The following is a 14,046-nucleotide window of genomic DNA, read 5'->3' on the forward strand; positions in this document are numbered from 1 at the left end:
TACTTCTTAATACAATGAATAAAGTATTCTAATAATTCAATAAAGGAGCAATTATTTCATTTTGTGAAAAAAACGAGCACTTGTTTTGAGTCTAAAAGCATGGGAATGAGAGAGAAACTAAGATGAATGTCTTAAAAGTGGGAAAATCTTTTTCAAAAGTGCAACTGAGGAAAGCTTAGAGAATCAAAGAAAGAGTAAGTAGTTCCATTTAGCTAAAACAAAACCTATGTGAAAAAATTAAGAAAGTTGACAAGGTAAGCTGGAACTAGGGCTAAATTATAAATGACCTGAATCCCAGATTAAGGTATGTGAAATAAAAGCAGGGTGTAGCATGATCTGAATTATGTTGAAGATAATCTGGCAGAAGTACAATAAGTTAGAAGATGGAGAAAGGGTATATGGTGGAACCAGTTAAAAGGCTGCAAGTAGTCCAGGCCAGAGACTTAAACTACAATAATGGCAATGGAACCTGAGAGCAAGGGATTGACAAGAGATCTGACTGCAGAGGATCAATAAAACTGGTGGCTAGAAGCAAAGTAGAAGGACAATTACTAGATAACCTAGATGACTAGGAGGATAAAGATACTGTTAACATAAATGGTGAAAACATCAACTAATGTGACTAGGAAGACAAATGCAACAAGAACTCTTTCATTATAGTGAAATTCTAATTTGCTTTCACTTGTATCTGTGTGTGTGTGTGTGTGTGTGTGTGTTTGTGTAAATAAGACAAATACACATACATTATTCATATATATGCACAAACACTTGTTTTCTGAACAAAGAATTATATACAGGTACATTACACATATCTTACAACTGGTATCTTGGCAGTTTTGAAAACTCCTCAGTAAAGAATGGCCTTTAAAATATGTAATAAAATGTAACAAATACTGAAAATGACATCTGTTTTAGAAGAACAATATGGTTAAACAAAGGTAGGTAGTTTCTGTAAAGATCACTGTGTTCCATTCTATTCAACTCTGGCATAAAGAACTAATTTTACTAGCCATTATAGAAAGATCCCTTAAAACAGAGAATACAATAAAAAGAGTGTAGTGTTTTAAAAGTTCAAACCATTCTTAGTTTACACTTACTCTCTGTAACTCCCATTTCTCAATAAGGTGTTCTACTTCACCACCAAGAACTGTGGTGTTAGAATCATTCAAGAGCAGGAATCCATTTTTTATGTCCACAATGCCTGAAAGCTTAACTTTAGTTCCAGGTGGTGTGTTCAGGCTAAAGCAAAGAGAAAAAAAAAGTTAAAACATATTTAAGATCCTTCCCCAAACTGGAATTCAGTCTTATACTGTGACCTGGTAAAATTCTTCAAAATGCACTAATGTGAAAACTATTTTTCAGGTGACTGGCTATATAGTGTGAATAGGTCATCAGGGAGGAAGTCAGAAGACCAGGTACAAGACTGTCATTTTCTACCTTAATTTTTTTCTACATGTAAAAAAATATGGATAGGGACTTCCCCCTCGGTGGTCCAGTGGGTAAGACTCGATGCTCCCAATGCAGGGGGCCCAGGTTTGATCCCTGGTCGGGGAACTAGATCCCATATGCATGTCGCAACTAAGAGTTTGCATGCTGCAACTAAGGATCCTGCATGCTGCAACGACGATCCCGTGTGCTGCAACTAGACCCAGAGCAGCCAAAATAAATAAAAAATAAGTCAGTAAACAAACAAACAAATAAAAAAATCTGGATAATAAAAATCACAGCTCACAAACTTATGGTAAAGATAAACAGAGTAAAAGATACGAAAGTACTTTCTCAACCATGCCATGTTGTATAAATGTAAGATTTGCCCTTTTGTCCCCCCTCCGAGCTTTGTGCATTATTGCAAAGATATACTATATTATAAAATTAAATTTCAATACAGAAGAGATATCAAACCAGTAATAATCTTAGACATTGAACACCTATGTGAGTTACTGTAATCCACATGAAACAATGCTCTTTTTTGGTTAACTATCCAGTTAAAGATCAAATGAGAGTTATTTACTCTAAAGCATACTGACTTCAAAAGTATTTTTTCATAATAGGTTAACATTATCAGATGTGGGGCAAACATTATAACACCATGACCCCTTTTACAAACACCAGAGAAAACACCTCCTATCAATCTTTTAATAAAGGAAACAGTGGAAGAAATCCATTTCATCACATAGGTTTATTCTAAAGTAAAAGCACATATACCAAGCCCCACTGCATCTCTTCACACATACAGCAAGGGGTAAAGAACTCCAAATAGGAATAAAGATAGTCCTAAAACACTTGGGATAAATTAGAAAGTCATGCTGAAAGACTTCACATTGTCAAATTTATTTATTTATTTATTTATTTTTTTGCGGTACGCGGGCCTCTCACTGCTGTGGCCTCTCCCGCCGCAGAGCACAGGCTCCGGACGCGCAGGCCCAGTGGCCATGGCTCACAGGCCCAGCTGCTCCGCGGCATGTGGGATCCTCCCGGACCGGGGCATGAACCCGCGTCCCCTGCATTGGCAGGCGGACTCTCAACCACTGCGCCACCAGGGAAGCCCCCTACATTGTCACATTTTTAAAAGCTTATAAAATTCGCCATGTGCCGATAAGTGCAATAGCAAATCAATGAAAGCACTGGTATCTCTGGTCTATTTTAAGAAAGACGGTTGATAAAATAGTTATTAACAAGAAGAAATAGAATATGCCTATTTTTAAGATTTCAAAGAGCCCATATGGAGTAAGACATTATCTGGTAAAAATTATTCTCAGGACTCCAAGCTTAATCATTCTTAGTCATCCTATGTAACTTAGAAAACAAATGGTCATAGACAGCCTTGCCTAACCTAACTCTTAAGTAGAGAGCTGTGTGGTGGTAAATGTAGGCAACTTACCACAATGTCTATCAAACTTCAAGATCAGCAACAACTGAATACACTTACACTAAGTGAAGTTTTTCCCAATTCCAGGTAATCAGCAGATACAGATTTTCTAACTCTATAGTCATCATTTAGGGATAAATAAAAAAACTAAGCACCAAGGGTACCAGGCTGCTATACTCTTTACCTCTAAAGAAATTATTAATGAATTACATCATTTATATAAGACCAATATGTGTTCTTTAAAACCATTTTTCGCCAATAATTTCTAACACATTAGTAAATTGGAAATGAAATGAAAATGTAAAAAACACAAATTAGCAACATAAGAAGCTACAAAAGACCTTAAAAAATAGCAAGCAAATTACAAGGGCATTTAAATTGTGATTTTTAAAACTAAAAGCTAATCTGAAAGCAGATAATGAGCTAATTTTTTATGTAAAATAACTGTACCTTTCCCAAACTCTTTCTCTAACAGGTTAAGAAGGAAAACATGGTGAATTACTTGAAGTTGGACATACAATTTCATTAAGATAATTGATAAAGAGTTCTATTCACCAAATTAAATTACAGTTCTATTCCCACAAAAGAATAAATAGGTGCTAAAATTTTAATATAATTTTTATTACATCACCTTCAGGGCCATAACTAACTCTTACTCAGAGAGCATACTGTGGCTTAATTAATACTTTATTCACACTCCAAAGTTCCTTTATTCTCTCTTCATTGAAATTAAAAACAAAAACAAAAAACAGAACAAAAACAAAAATACAGTGAGAAGTGGGGCTGGAGGTAGGATAGATGAATGGAAAGAAGCACCCCAGAGAAATGCAATGTCCAGTAGAGAAAACACATTCTACACCAGTTCCTGGTTTATCCTCTCTAGTGAGTTCTTCTACCTTCCTTCTAAGATAACCAATAATCAAATTTATTTTGAAAATGGTCTCCCAAATTGTTCATATGTGAGAACACTTCTGTAAGCTGTTGTTTTTACAGCACCAAAAGTAGACATGCTACTTCAATGATGAGTGAATGAGAAAGTAGCAACATTTTTTTTTTCAACTGTCAAACTGTAATAAATTCAACAAAAGAAAACAGCATAAGGGACCCTCCTCTCTGGGTTGATCCTGTGTTTTCATTTACCTCAGAGAAATATACAGCAGTAAAATGAGAGAATGAGCCATTATATGGCAAGTCTTTCTTCTCAGGCATCTGTGAACTCCCTTGGAGGGGATCTGATTAAATTTGTCAAAGGAGGAAAGGCTGTGTTTCCTTTTATGGAAGTTTCTCCATAAAAGTAGGACTCTTTCTAGTCTTCAAAAAAAAGACAACATAATCACAAAGTCAATATACGCCCCTTTGTATATGAAAATCAACATTTTAGACGAATAAATATATCTTCTAAGGAAGGAGCCTCCCTCACTAAAGGCAGACACTAGTTGAAGAAAGAAAAAAAGAAATCATTGAACATGGCATACAAGGCCTCAACCTACCACATCTCCTCCCACATACCACAATGCCAATCACCTATGCTCCTCCAAGTGTAACTTTTCACTCATCTGCTATCAGGGTACCATGTCTAGACTGCTAAACAGTATAATGGATAAAACTAACTGTCAAGGAAGAAATTTTGACATATTTAGAGAAATTTTTGTTCTGAAAAGATTTTAATGACCTAAAATTTAGTGATAAAATTGAAAAGCTTATGTTCCATGTAAGAACACCTTAAATTTCTGTTTTTAATTATTAACTTTAAAAGTAAGGAGCAACTAACTCCATTTTAAACTATTTTTCTTTACAGATAAAGTAAAAATACAAACTCTTTAATTTATTCAGAAAAACTGTAACATGCACTTAAGAGTTCATTCCTTCTTTTCAAAGGTCTTAAAAACAAAATCCAATGTGAACAGTACCTTTAAACACTTATAACAAATGTACACCATAAAGTGCCAATTACCTTATTTTTGACATGTAACTAAATTCTACTGCTGTACAACTTATATGACCATCAGTCATCTGCAAACGCAGCATTCTTGGGGCAGCCTGAGATTCTTCATTATCCTTTGGTGCAGCAACATTGCGAATTTTTTGAATTTGCAAAACACATGGACCTTCAAGCTGTCAAAAGACAAAGGAATAAATAGCACTTTTAGCCATAGCTTTGTTTTCACTTAAAATGTTTCTCTTTTCCTTACTTTATTATTTATAATGATAATTCAATTAAATAAGTTCAAAATTTAAACTGTTATATACATCAGGGTGGGTTTTTTTTTCTTTTGTATTTAAAGATAAAACTTCAAAAAAAGTCTCCTGAAGAATTTTTTAAATATAATTCTGAATTCATTTTCAGAAAATAACAGGAAAAAACTTCAGGGAAAAAGTTACTTTTCTGAATTAAAGGTATATTAAAAGATGTTTTCAGTCTTATGTGCTCTAAATCGTTCACATATACCCCCCCATTCCACCCATGTACATTAACAGACATTCTAGAATTAAAGAACTTGGTAATTTTTTAAGGGACATCAACTTTACAGCAGTAGTTGAAAGGAATGTTTTCTGCTCAAAAACATCAAGTTTAAAGTACACCTTCTTCTGGCATTAAAAAAAAAAAAAAACATATTCCAAAATTTAAACCATATAAAATCTAAGAAGTGTGAACTATACTTGACTTATTGTCACATTTCCTTTTTAAATGAGTTTAATGCTATGTTGTTATTCATTGGCAGTAAGGAGAATAAACATCCTATCTAGCCATATTTTAATCAAAGACAAAAAGAAAATTGATGGGCTAACTAGCTATTGAATATTAAGTTAAAAGTTTTTATATAATAAAACACTTATGGTATAACTGGGGAATGAGAGCAAAATCTGCTTACATGTCTGAAAAATAAATTTAACATGAAGTAACACTTTCTACATTATAAAATATTATATCCATTAAGTAGTATCATACTTACAAAGAAAAAAAAGCTTTTTGTTATAGCTTTTTAAGTAAAATCTTTCTGTATGCATTAGTTTAATTTATATTTTCAGCAAAGAGAAATGTGAAATAACATTTACACAATTTCTTGAGTAAGCATGTTCCCAGGTTGACAAATTTCCACTTCATATTTACCAGTATCTTTCCTGAAAAGCAGTAATTTTGTTATGAATTTAGCTCTAGAGAATATAATTAGAGAAAAGATACGAAACTTACATCTAATTTCCAAGTATGAAAAAAAAATTCTAAGTTGAAATAAGTCTAAAACCTTTAACAAATGTAGATAAGCTACTAATTCAGGATAAACTTTTTCTTTTACTTTTGCTAATGCCATTAAAATAAAGACATTTAAATTAAACCAGAGGCATGTTAACGGTTCTTATAATGTTCATCATTCTCTATATTCTACTACTCCCAATATATTTAGCCTAGACACTGACAAATATTTAGCCTTTGCTTTACTAACCACATATAACTATTTAAATTTACATTTAAATTAATTAAAACTGAGTGAAATTAAAAATTCAATTCTTCAGTCACACTGGTCACATTTTGAGTGTTCCATATCTGCACAACACATATACAGACTGTCCTACATCACTGCAAAAAGCTGTATTAGACAATCAGTGGTGATCTAGACTTATGTGTTCCACAATGATACTAGGGAGTGCACATCCGTTGAAGTGTGGGAGGAAAACAATTGTTTCTATTTAATTCTTAGTAAGAAAGAAATTAAATGTTCCTAATACTTCATAATGAGAGCAACAAAGGCACTCTCATTCAGTCCATATGACATACAGGTAACAAGGCATCTTTATAGAATTTGGGGAAATCTACATCTCAAGGGTGTTGACATGGCACCTTCACTGGTTTGTTTGCTTTCAATGTATTGAAAAAACTGACAAACTGACATTTATTTGTGTGCAGTTAAATGGATATACAGATATTACCTAGTTTTAACTATTAATGATCACAAAATGGACAAGTGGCTTTAAAAGATTCTGCCAAAGAAACACAAATTGAAGATAATGCCAACAACGCAATCACAGAGGGGGGAACAGGACCATTTTTGCTGATCTCCTACAACTGGCTGACCATGAGAACAAAAAGCTAGGAATGCTAGGGAGGAACGCCTGGCTCCCAGATCTTGATGTTTCCTAGCAAGCAGCAAGTTTACTTATTTAAATACTCCAACTCCTGGCCTCTCCATCCCTTTTAGTGTATTAAATAGTGGTCCTGCCAAAAGATATATGTCTACCTGGAACCTGTAAACATAACCCTATTTGTGAAAAGGGGCTTGGCATACCTAATTAAGATCAGTATCTAAAGATGAGATGATCCTGGATTAGGAGAAATACAATGATGAGCTTCTTTAGAAGAGAAGGGGAAATAAACACAAAGACACTGGGTATAAAGGCCATGGGAAGAAAAAAATGGGGGCAGAAATTGGAGTTACACATCTACAAGCCAAGGAACACCAAAGACTGCCCACAGCTACTGGAAGCTATGCGAGGGGTATGAAACAGACTCTCCTTCAGAGCCTCCGAAAGGAACCAACCCTGCTGACACCTTGATTTTAGACTTCTGTCCCACAGAACTGTGAAAGAATAAATTTCTGTTGTTTTATGCCACCAAGTTTGTGGGAATTTGTAACAAAAGCCTCAGGAAACTAACACATCCATTTATGAAATGACTTATCTGATTGGGAGGAATATACTGTATATTTTGGGCTCATCCTCACCCTTCCTTTCTTGGGATCTAGGTAGGGATCCTGAGGAGGAGGTACCTACTCAGCCTCTTCACTGGATTGGCACTGCAATAAGTGAGTGTACAAATCTGTCAGGTTTGTGGTTCAATTAATGCATCCATTTGGCTCTCCCATGAAGCCATATCTTCCAAATTAATTTTTATCAGTAGTAAAGCTGATACTTTGGCCCACATCTGCCACTTCTTTCTTTCTCAATCGATTCAGAACCAAAGTAAAAAAGAAGGTACTATTTATTAGACTCTCCTTAGAAACTCCCAAATTACACACAGTCTTTTTATAATCAATTCTCAATTTGAATCAACAGGGCTTAAGACTAGTTCCACAATTCAGAAAGATTCTATAAGTAAAATTGCAGATATAACGATTTTTTTCATTATTACGTTTACAATATTCAGTTTATTATCCTCTGTAGTCAAATAATAAATAGGGAAGTACTGGATCTATATAAAACACAAATAGCAGAATAAAATGTTAAGGTCCTAAATCCTAACTTTAACCCTAAATCTAAAATCATCTAAAAGCATCCACAAAACTGAATGAGAATTAACTTCAAAATCCTTGTTCATCTAGTATCAAGAAGCAACCCCAAAGTGAAAAAAGATATCATATTTAAATGAAAATAATAAAAATCAAGGCAGTCATCAGGGACAGAATAGCCTGAGGAAGAATAATGTATGTTACAACCAAAAGATTAGAAAAATTTGATAGTATCAAGTGCCACAAAAGACATGGATCAATGGGATCTCACATACACTACTGAAGGTAATACAAATTGGTACAACCACTTTGAAAAATAATTTGGCATTATCTTGTAAAGTTGAACACTGGCTTACTCTAGCATACAATAATTCAATTCCTGGTTATATTCCCTAAAGAAACTCTTACACATATGCATCAGAAAAAATATACAAGCTTGTTCCTAGACGTAGTAGTAGTGCATCTATTATTTAAAGAAAAAAAAGAAAGAAGAGGAAAAGAAACACATCTAAATATCCATCAACAGGAGAATGAATAAGTAAATTATGGTATATTTAGATAGCTTAATATTATATAAAAGTGAAAATGAATGAATATTAGGTATATACAACATGGGCATATGTTACAGCCATCACACTGAATGATAAAAGCAAGTTACAGCAGACAATCTGTTAACATTTTGTAAAGCTTAAAAACTAAACAGAAGGACCTCCCTGGTGGCGCAGTGGTTAAGAATCCACCTACCAATGCAGGGGGCATGGGTTCGAGCCCTAGTTCAGGAAGATCCCACATGCCGTGGAGCAACTAGGCCCATGCGTCACGACTACCTGAGTCTGCACTCTAGAGCCCGCGTGCCACAACTACTGAAGCCCACGTGCCTAGAGCCCGTGCTCCGCAACAAGAGCAGCCACTGCAATGAGAAGCCCATGCACCGCAAGTAAGAGTAGCCCCCGCTCGCCGCAACTACAGAAAAGCTCATTGCAGCAGCCAAGACCCAATGCGGCCAAAAATAAATAAATAATTTTTTTTAAAAAAAACCTCTCTCTTAAAAACAATATATTATACAGAAATAACTACATATGTAACTAAAATATTTCTTCTAAAAGTCAAGAAAAGCTAAAGTCAAAATTCACAACAATCATTTCTTGGTGTTTGGGAGAGGAAGAGGTAGGACAGAATGGTATTGTAACGTTCTAGTTCTTACATCAGGCTGAGGCTTCACAGGTACTCACCTCATTTTTAAGCTTCAAAAGAGATATGTTTGTATATATCCAATATTACATTAAAATTGCTCAAATAATTTACATAACATTTTGAAATTAAGACATTGGGTAGTTCACAGAAGTGTCAGGGTATTAGAGAACTAAGTCTGTAGACTTCACAGCAAGAATAACAGTGAAAATCAAACCACAGACTGGTTTAATGGCAGTAGTACGTTGATGAAACAGTTTGGGATACAAAGGGTAGAGAAGAAGTCCTAATTTGTAGCATTTGCCAATTTCCATGGCTGATTTCAACTACTCACCTCTAAACAGGGAAGAGATGCTGACATTCGGCCTTCATCAGTTGGAACAAGCTAGATCCAGCACACTCAAGCATCTAGCTCTACATCTTGTACTATCAATTTCACTAGCCCTGGACACTGACCCCAGCACTGTTGGCAGCTATTACCCTAGAAACTCAATCCTGCTGTAGCTTCTGCCACTACCAGAGAGGATTCACCACAGTTCCTGCTTTTTTGTGTGACTAACCCATGTCCTATGCAGCTATACCTGAACTAGTAAAGCTGAGGTACATGTGCACGGCATAGGTGCAAAGAAGGCTGGGGAAAAAGTATCCGGCATTTTCTTTTCCACCACGAAGACTTTGAAAATGGGAAATTCCCCCAAACAAAGGAAGAGAATTCAGGTTCTAGGAAGTATAAATGTTAACTTACTTATCTTCCATGTATTATTATCAGGCAAGAAGATTTTGTCAAGGTCTATTTTCTATAGTTTGTATAATAAAATACCTTTTTTGGGGTAGTTTTATTTTCTAAATATAAATAATACGTGTGTGTGTGTATGCATGTGTATACATATATAACCTTTATACACACACCAGATACACTCTCCCACTGTAAGATGTTAAATAGTCCCCCAAATGGGGATTTACCTATTATTCCCTTATTGAGAATTACAAGTCTAAAAACTAACAGTCTAGCAAGAAAAGCAACCTTTCCACCTCATCTCACTAAGCTTAACAAGCTGAGATGGCTACCCCTCCTTTGTATGTACTTCTGACATAGCATTTGTTCCACTATACTGACATTGTTGGTTTCTTGATCTCTTATTAGGGTATATGCTTCAAGAAGGCAGGGGCTGTCCTGTTGATCTCTGCAGCCCCTGCACTTAGCACATATATACATTCAAAAATTGCTTGATAAAGAAGTTACCTTGTGTTTTTACTATAATTTATTTAGCACTTACTAGATACACCAGAAAATGTGGCAGGATTTTTACATGTTATATTTTTTAATAAATTTATTTACTTATTTATTTTATTTTTGGCTGCACTGGGTATTTGTTGCTACGCATGGGCTTTCTCTAGTTGCGGAGAGCGGGGGCTACTCTTCGTTGTGGTGCACGGGCTTCTCACTGCAGTGGCTTCTCGTTGCAGAGCATGGGCTCTAGGCGCATGGTTTCAGTAGTTGTGGCTCACAGACTCTAAAGCACAGGCTCAGCAGTTGTGGTGCAGATTTAGTTGCTCCACGGCATGTGGGATCTTCCCGGACCAGGGCTCGAACCCATGTCCCCTGCATTGACAGGCGGATTCTCAACCACTGCGCCACCAGGCAAGTCCTACATAAGTTATTTAATTTACCTCCAGAACTAAAAAGTATATTAGGATCATTTGTGTGTCTTAAATGAGAAAATTGAGAGCAGAGGATAAAGTATTTTGACAGAGGTTACCCAGCCAGTAAGAGGCAGAATTAGAATTCAAACTCAGATATGCCACACACCAAAGTCTGTCTTCTTTGTTTCATACATTCTAAAACTATGATAAAATTTGTTACATACTAAAAACATGTAGGTATAAAGGGCAGTGGGAATAACTCTTAAAAATTAATTCTGTTCAAAAGAGGTCAAGAAAATTAGAAGAGAAGTGGCATTCAAGTTGGAATTTGAAGACTAAATAGCAGTTTGCCTGACAGCTGAGGGAAGAACATTCCATTCACATGGCAATTATTAAGGCCCTATAGCAACAAAAGACTATGATTTTAGAAAAGCTGCAGTTCCCTCATCTCTAAAGTAAAACAGAGATTGGTAATGATTTCTATTTTTCAGTGCTGTTCTTAAGGTTACACAGATTATTTAACACGGGACCTGGCACAAAGTAGATTATCAATAAAGAGAAAGAAGAAGTGTTTACTGAAAACCAGGGTTCTCTTAGGTAAGTTAGGGGCTTGTACCAATAAAGGGCAAGAAGAAAGCAGGTTAAAAGCAAAAGGAGGGCTCCCCTGGTGGCGCAGTGGTTGAGAGTCCGCCTGCCGATGCAGGGGACACAGGTTCGTGCCCCGGTCCAGGAGGATCCCACATGCCGTGGAGTGGCTGGGCCCGTGAGCCATGGCCACTGAGCCTGCGTGTCTGGAGCCTGTGCTCTGCAACGGGAGAGGCCACAACAGTGAGAGGCCCGTGTACCGCAAAAAAAAAGGAACATTGAAAGAAATAGCTTTGGGAAGGTAGTCCCTAATCCTGATTTCAAATTTTTCAATTGATATTCATATACGTCAAGAGAGTTTAAATGGATAAATAAATAAAAATAAAAGAAAAACTTCCTGAATCATAAATATGGTGGTATACCTACTAGAAGATCTAAAAGTTTCTACCCCTTAGAAATTTTAAAAACAGGGTATTATAAATGTCTAGTAATAGACAAAAAGACAACAAAATATTGAATAGGTTTTCCCAAACTTGAGCTCGCCTGAAAAAACATCACTTTATACATCAAAGTAACAGCACAGCCGATAATTTGCTTTTATTCAATCAGGGCAAGTACAGCCAATCAATTACAAGAAAAACATTGTGGGACTCCAGTCAAAAGTAACACTTCTTTCAATGTGTCATTTGCCTATTTCCATCCTTCACTGCTATAGCTTTTCGTTTTCTGGGAGAATTAGAAAAAAAAAAAAAAGTGAACAGTTTGTTTTTCAATTATTATTAGAGTATCTAATATATATTCTATAGATTGTTTTGTGCAGCTGTTTTCAAACTACACAGAAGTCCTACTAATAATTACCAATAAGTGCTTGTAAATAAAGCACAGTAATATCAGAATTTTAGTAATCCATTTTTCTAAAATTAAAAGTGCATGTTTAATTTTAATAACTCACTAAAAGAAACACTGGTAAATTGTATTATTTATTAACATATATAAAACATGACACAATTTATTTAACTTAAAACATTTTTCAATTATTTTTTTTCTGAAAACATCCAAGTTCTATATTGTCTGAGGGTGAGAGGGCATTCAGTTTGAATTTTAAGGCAGTGAAGCCATCTTGTGGTTGATGTTGGTGTTGCTGAGGCTTTGAGAAGGTCACTTCTATCCGGAAAAATTAGGCCTTTAATCACAGTTTCACATTTAAAAATGCATATACAGGGCTTCCCTGGTGGCGCAGTGGTTGAGAGTCCGCCTGCCGATGCAGGGGACGCGGGTTCGTGCCCCAGTCTGGGAGGATCCCACATGCCGCGGAGCAGCTGGGCCCGTGAGCCATGGCCCCTGAGCCTGCGCGTCCAGAGCCTGTGCTCCGCAACGGGAGAGGCCACAACAGTGAGAGGCCCACGTACCGAAAAAAAAAAAAAAAAAAAAATGCATATACAGCCTGTCAGTCCTAAAACTTAGATGAAAAAAATAAACACAGATCTGGAAAGCCTTTCCTGTTAGGGCTTCACAGTAATGCATTAAAGTCCTCACACAGCTGGACTGGTAATAAAGCATTTTTACATTAACCTATATTTTATAATTAACTTCTACACCTTGGTTCAAAGGCTAAAGCTATGAAAATAACTACAACAAAATATTAAACTTGGAGAAGAATATGAAAAATATTAAACAGTTTTATAGGAAGCATAGTTTTACTTCCATTTTGTCATGACTTCTTTCCATGATTTTTACCTTACAAGCTAAATATTCCAGAACCTTGTAATATCTAGATATACAAAGCCTGCCCTGAAAAACTCATAAGTTGCAGCACATAGCTTCCTCGGCACATATTGCTCCACTCTAAAAACCTTTATGGCCTAAAAGTCAAACATAAACTGCTTATGGGAAAATCTAGCTTAGGCTTAGAACCCTGGAGAAAAGTGTCATCTTCCCACTCTCACTACTTTTTAAATTTGTCTGAAACCTTTGCATCAAGGTTATAAGCAACCTTAAGGAGAAAATATGGGAACTGCAAAATAATATTAAGAAGAGAATGGTAGAGGGGTGGGATAGGGAGGGTGGGAGGGAGGGAGATGCAAGAGGGAAGAGATATGGGAACATATGTATATGTATAACTGATTCACTTTATTATAAAGCAGAAACTAACACACCATTGTAAAGCAATTATACTGCAATAAAGATGTTAAAAAGAAAAAGAGGATGGGAGGAAAGAGAAAAGAATGCGAACAGAACTATTACATTAATTACTAACAAAGTTACTTGCATTTTTTTGGCCATCCTACTTCCTCACAAAATAATCAGTGATAACAGAATTATTAAGACTTCAGTTTCAAACTTCAGATGACAATGCCCTTCTGAAGGTTCCAGTTTGTCTTAGGACAAAACAGATGTAAATACAATGTTCCAGGATTAACTGTCTACTCCTAACTACAGACCTACCATCTCTCCTACCGGATCATAGCTCTCTCCACACTTCCTTTCCAAATGCTGTTATCTAAGTCTTATTAGTTATGATAATAACAATACACA

At 35.8% G+C, this 14,046-nt stretch overlaps 1 protein-coding gene across 2 annotated transcripts in view; it reads right to left on the bottom strand.

Annotated features, from left to right (window-relative positions):
• The window catches only part of TDRD3 (tudor domain containing 3), a 196,720-nt gene that overhangs the window by 84,582 nt on the left and 98,092 nt on the right, over nt 1-14,046 (bottom strand). For both annotated transcript variants that reach the window (XM_029210057.1, XM_029210058.1), the window contains 2 exons: nt 4,824-4,984; nt 1,098-1,239 (listed from right to left, as the gene is read on the bottom strand). In XM_029210057.1, coding sequence (XP_029065890.1) covers nt 1,098-1,239; nt 4,824-4,984 — 303 coding nt within the window. The remainder of the gene's footprint in view (nt 1-1,097; nt 1,240-4,823; nt 4,985-14,046) is intronic.

The sequence above is a fragment of the Monodon monoceros genome, unplaced genomic scaffold, assembly GCF_005190385.1.
Source record: "Monodon monoceros isolate NGI ecotype Baffin Bay Population unplaced genomic scaffold, NGI_Narwhal_1 Super_Scaffold_8, whole genome shotgun sequence".
Lineage (NCBI taxonomy): Eukaryota > Metazoa > Chordata > Mammalia > Artiodactyla > Monodontidae > Monodon > Monodon monoceros.